This window comes from Anoplophora glabripennis, unplaced genomic scaffold (genome assembly GCF_000390285.2).
Source record: "Anoplophora glabripennis isolate ALB-LARVAE unplaced genomic scaffold, Agla_2.0 scaffold90, whole genome shotgun sequence".
NCBI lineage: Eukaryota > Metazoa > Arthropoda > Insecta > Coleoptera > Cerambycidae > Anoplophora > Anoplophora glabripennis.
Genome location: NW_019416260.1, coordinates 548,338 through 554,381, shown reverse-complemented (window position 1 = coordinate 554,381; position 6,044 = coordinate 548,338). Strand labels below are relative to the sequence as shown.

Here is a 6,044-nt window from a genome sequence, read left to right as displayed (position 1 = left end):
TACATTTATTAACAAAATTAGTACAAACCTAATATAAGCTGGTTTCTAATATAAATCAATAGTCTGTGAAAGTTTGTAATTTCGTACTATCTTCTAAGTGGGGATACATCCGTTTGTTTGGTCCAACAGTTACAACATGAAAATTATTTATTAATGAAAAAAAGAAATGAAGAAAAAAAATTAAAAAAAAGCTAACTTTGGCCCAAATTGACTTAGGACAATTTTTTTTAATTCGTCTAAAAATGCCAGCTTTCCGAATATGAAAAAATATTTTATCTCCGAACAATAGGGAAAAAGTTATTCAATTTATTCATAAATCAAAAATGTTACTATTTTTGACGATTTTTTTTCACTTTTTTGATTCGTAATGATAGTTTAGCTCTTCTTCTTTCTTATGGTACCTGTAGAATTGCTGTATCTTCATTATTTTCTGACTGTTATTGCAAAATAATGGTCTCTGGGATAAACAATTTGAATAAAATTTAAACTATTTGATGGATCGATCTGAAATTTGGAGGGTTTATAAAGTATCACAAGACCCAACTTTTTGCATATAACATAGTTGTAGGTGGATTCTTACAAGACTTATTGTCAATTTTTATTTTTCCCTTATTTTGCAAATTTCTAAGCACAAATTAATTTATCAACTTCTATAAAACGCCATTTTAAAGCTTGATTTATGTTTCAAGCAATGATAACTTTATATTTTCCATCCGATATAAACATTTGCAATGGTAGGCAAAAATAGCGAAAATTTGCATTTTTTTACTTAATTGTTACTACATAAAAAACTTCAACGAATCTCACGCAGGAAAATGGTAGGATTTCTTCCTATAGGTCAATATTACCTAAAACACTTGTCAGATACTTGGATAATTTTTTGTCCTGGTAAATTCTTATTTCCCTGGTCTATATCTGCATTGATTTGAAAAGAAGCTTTATTTCTTATTAGGAAATCGACCTTTTTTTGGTAGTAACATAACAATTAAGTGTTAAAAATATGAAGATATTTATTTAGTAATAACAGAATTTGTACGCATCCGGTAAATGTTTGAAGTGCTAGCAGCATGGTGACTTATTTCTATAAATGAAGATGATGGTTCATTGGAATTGTCTAAATTGACTGGTATTTCATTTTTATTTGGTCGGAAATATTTAATTTAACAAAATTTTTGACCTGACATTGTAGAAGACACCTAAAGGAAAACTGAATACTTCTTTGTACTTAGTAATCATTACATTACACACATCCGTTAATTTTCTAAATATTGTAAATAATATATGAAAATAAATCTATTTAAGAGTTTCAATACAAACAAAATTATCTAGGTATTGACATTATTATTAAACTATCGAAATTTATCATTTATCATTTCGATTTTTATAATATACCTAAAACTATTTCAACTTAACCGGCATTTGACCAATGGATGAAGATTTTAATATCTAGAAAAAATATAATCTTATCGAATTTTTGCTATTCCAACTATTACGTACCCTTTACGAAAATTTTTGTATAAAAAGAATAGTTGCAATCGAATCCGTATCAGTTACGATGATGTCTGCTTTAGTATTGTTGTCGGTTCTCCTTGTTGGAGCCTATGGTAAGCACTTTTTTCTCTACTAAGAATAAAAATACATGATATACCTATATTCACGGTAACGTAGCACAAATTCTAGATACAACAGGATTTTAAAATATGATTATTTCTAATTACTATTCTGATATTTAGTTTTATTTTTTATTTAGTATTTAGTTTTTTGGTATTTAGTAGAAAGATTGTAAAATATGGCTTATTAAAATATTTGCAGAAATTAAGCAAAGTATTTCATAAATTTTTTAGATTTTTGAAACGCCGTTGATTGTTTTCGAACTCAATCAATGTAGAGTTCGCTTAGCTTATTTAATCAGCTTTCTTAAATTTAAACTATATCTAATGTAAAATAGCGGGAAAAATCGAGAAAATTTTTTCTTTTTCACTTTGATAAGAATTGCATATTATGCATGTTTAAGAGCAAAAAACGTGTTCCTTTAATTTTTTCCAAAACTTTGATCATTTGGAAGAGAAAACCGGTTAGATGGATCGACTTGTCAATATACAGGGTTGATACGTTGAGCTGTAAAAAATTCTTTCAACATTAGTCTATTCATTAATATTTCGCGGTAGATTTTCTAAAAAACCGTAAAAATACTTAACTATTTTGAACTATTCAAATTAATGTCAGGGATAAAAAAAATTCTTCGCAAACCATCTTTGTAGAGAAAGTACTCAAGTTTTTAAAACCGCCCTTGGATTTATTGTCCAATAATTTGTTACTGAGATATCGATGATAAAAGACAAAAGTGTCATTGTGTCAGTGTAATGGTCGTACGAAGATCTAATCTTTCAAAACGCAAATTGCAGCTGAATAAACGAGCTAACTGACCTCTATTGAGTTCGAAAAAATTTCCTGAGTCCGTGGGCAGTCCAAAAAGAAAAAAAATTGACAATATTTCTCGAAATTCATAGCTCACAAAAATTTTTTGTCAAATGATCTTGAAACTAGAGACTTCAAGCTTCAAATACATATTTTTTTATATAGACACAACCATTTTTCACTGAGATACAGTGATTTAAATATAAATCACAAATAAATTTATGAAATATATTTGTTTCTTTAATTTTTTCCAGTAGTGTTTCTTTTATCAACTATACGTACTAAATGAACAAACAACAATACAGAGGCACAATCTTCTCTTTGCTCTTTTGACAACAGTACACGTTCTTGGTAAAATTAAAAGTACTTAATCAAGTCGCAATAGAAGCTACAAAATCATAACCTAAAAAAAGTAGTAAAATTATATATTTCTGGTTTGAAGCAAATTCAGATTAGCAGGAATCGTATAACGTGCATAACAGACTCCACATCGTTTTGGGTCTGCAGAGATTGCATAAATCTCAGTTGTATTACAGGGATCTGCATTCAAAAAATTTACACTTTGGAAATCATACAAATATTTCATAGATTGCGTTTCTACGGATTCTCTAAAAGCGTAAGCGTAAAAAAGTATCTACACATTTAAAGAATTACAAGTGCATGATAATAAAAACATTTTATAGATGTTTGCTACAAAAACAAAATCCGCTGCTGCAAGCATTAATGTTAAAAAATTTGGAAGAGCAGATTAGGCAAAGAAAATGGGGACGAATAAGATCTTGAAATGATTTCCAACAATTAAAATCGTAAATAGGAAATGAAGGACGCTTACAGCAGAGCTTTTGACACTCTAAGTTTAAACAATCAAGAAGAATAAAGATTCCCTGGAAAACAAAAGGGTTATCTAGCCTAAGTTACTCTTTTCTTAGCGTTAAGAAATCCCTAAGATCTAAGGTAGAAACCAGCACTACTTAGTACCCTTTATTTAAGAATAGCGTTAATGTTATAGAACACCAGTAAACGCAAGCGCATCCTACAAATAACTTATCGCCTTAAAGTGGTACCAAAACTGTCTGCAATTTATAACATACCACTTTGCTACTGACAACGCAAATGAAACACTTAAGATGATTAGAATAAGATAGCGAAATAGTAATAAAACTATAATCAATTTTTCAAATTAATAATTTTAGTATATATTTTTGCTAAAAGCAATAGGATAATCTACATAATTCGACGATGAACTTTCATGTGCAAATAATACGGTCGGAAATGCTTTTTTGTGGAAACTATTTCATAATGTATTTTCTGAATAGTTAGAAAACATTTTTGAAATTTATTGCAAATATCTTTGCATCCTCTGTTTAGGTGGTTTAGAATTCTCCGTCGTTTGATTGAGTCGTTTAGACTTCTCCGCTCTCTGATTGGGTGATTTAGAACTCTCTGCTCTCTGACTGATCCGCTTGGGCAAAAATGGGAGAGGCGACGAAAAAGGTGGGGGGAGGGCGGTAAAAGTGGGTGAGAAAAGGATTAGAACTCTCCAACTTACTCTACTCATTTTGTTCTTAAAACATATCTCAAATAACAAGTAGGTATGCCTATATTTTTCAAATATAAATATACAGATTACGTATTTATTTACTTTTTTGGTGAATCCATAGCATCTTAAACCACACTGTAAGAAATATTTGTTAATATTTTCAAACTGGTGAATTGTGGAGGGTTTTTGCAGATTGAAAATGATGCACGGTCTATTATGCGCGTCGTACCATTTTCGAACATCTGAATTTGCTTGTTTACATTTGCTGCGGTAATAAGTTAAATTTTAATATTGGTAAATTTATCACCGTTTTCAGAAAGATAATATCCCTGAAGGATAAAATTTTCTTGAATTATCCTTAAATAAATTTATACGCCAGCACAAAATATTGATTACTTTCTTCCAGCTGCTCCCAAAGATGTTCCCAGTGTTCGAATCGCAGGAGGTGACGAAGCCGAGCCGGGCCAGTTCCCTTACCAGGCCTCAGTCCAGTTGTGCATCCAGGATGTCTGTTCGCATGCCTGCGGTGGCGCCATCATCAGCGAACTAGCGGTCCTGACAGCTGCTCACTGTATCACCCAAGCTCCCGATATTGCCAGATACGAGATTTTAGTCGGCGTCGTCGACCTCCGCGACGACAACCCAGAGAGACATGCGGCCCGCGTCGACTACGCGATCATCCACAGCGGATACACAGGGTAAGTTTGTTTTTATCTCTTCTTGTGGACGCGAATTGTACGAAAAAGTCTTCGAACTCAATTCGACACGATCTAAACCCCTCAGTTCACAATTAACAATCGTTTCTAAGAAGATGAATCTGCAATTCTTAAAACTGGAGACGGAAGTGTGCATTGCAACGAACAATTTTCTTCCTGCGTAACTAAAATGAGTTAAAAATGGATTGACAGAAGATCATATTACGTCACTATTGAAGTAATCGATAAATAATAGTTTAAAATAAAAAAATTAATAAACTGACACTTATAGTGCCACAGCTTCTTCATAAAATTTATAGCAGTTTTGAATTTCAATATGAATCTGTTTCAGTTTAAACTGTTACTAGTCATTTGATGTTAGTTGTTAAACGAGGTGTTGATTTAATGATTTAACCAGGCAGGAACAGATCTAAAACCTATTTCCTTTCCAGTGAAAACGCCGCCCCCCACGATATCGCGATCTTCAAGTTGTCTGATCCGCTCATCTTCAACGACATGGTACAACCGATAAATCTCCCCGACCCAGAAGACGAAATCATAGAGCGCAACGGATTTCTGTCAGGATGGGGATCCCTCACTGGAACTGACGTACCCATTATGCCCGATACCCTTCAATTCACTGAGGTACCCATCCTTGAGCCTGACGGTAAGTTCAAAATACCTTTCGATGTCTAAAGAAAACCCTAACCAATCTTTTTTCAGAATGCAGAGACGCCTTTGATGAAATATTAGGAGGTAGGGAAAGTCCCCTGGACTTCGAAGCCAATATTTGTACGGGACCATTGACTGGAGGAGTCTCCATTTGCGCTGGAGATTCTGGTACTCCACTGGCTGATGTCCGTGGAGAAACACTGATCGGTATCGCGACTTGGACAGCCAATCCATGTGGTAGACCAGGAGCACCATCTGTCTACAACAAAATCAGCTTCTACGCTGACTGGATTAGAAGTTATTCCTTTGAGGAGGAGAATTAAGCATGTTTACTTCATTTATTTTCTGTTTAATTTGTTACTCTATATGTACCTCAAAAGTTGAAATTTTGATTTTAAAATTTGTATTAGGACATTATTTGAGGTTAAAAACAGATTTATTGTATAAAAATGTTGTGTAAAATAATAAATAATGGTTCTTCTCTCATGAGTATTTTCGTGTTTTTTTTTTTAATTTATGAGCACCCTGTATATCTAATCTAAGATGGTAGTATGACAGTCTTATTTTATCGAGGTGCAGAACTTTTTATAAAGAGTGACATTTTTCGATAAAGTCAAAAATAGAAGAGTTTCTCCTCTTGTCAACTCCATCCGTGGACACACACTATATACATTATTAATAAACTTTATTGTACTTAAATTTTTAAGTTTTTACTAAAT

The 6,044-nt window shown here is 32.4% G+C and overlaps 1 protein-coding gene across 1 annotated transcript; it reads left to right on the top strand.

Moving 5' to 3' along the window:
* Nucleotides 1–1,558: 1,558 nt before the first annotated feature.
* On the top strand, nucleotides 1,559–5,754 carry LOC108917978 (trypsin-1-like). The gene is made up of 4 exons (XM_018724810.1): nucleotides 1,559–1,604; nucleotides 4,365–4,656; nucleotides 5,106–5,344; nucleotides 5,377–5,754. The coding sequence occupies exons 1-4, from the start codon at nucleotides 1,559–1,561 to the stop codon at nucleotides 5,646–5,648; spliced, it is 849 nt and encodes a 282-aa protein (XP_018580326.1). The 3' UTR covers nucleotides 5,649–5,754.
* Nucleotides 5,755–6,044: the final 290 nt, after the last annotated feature.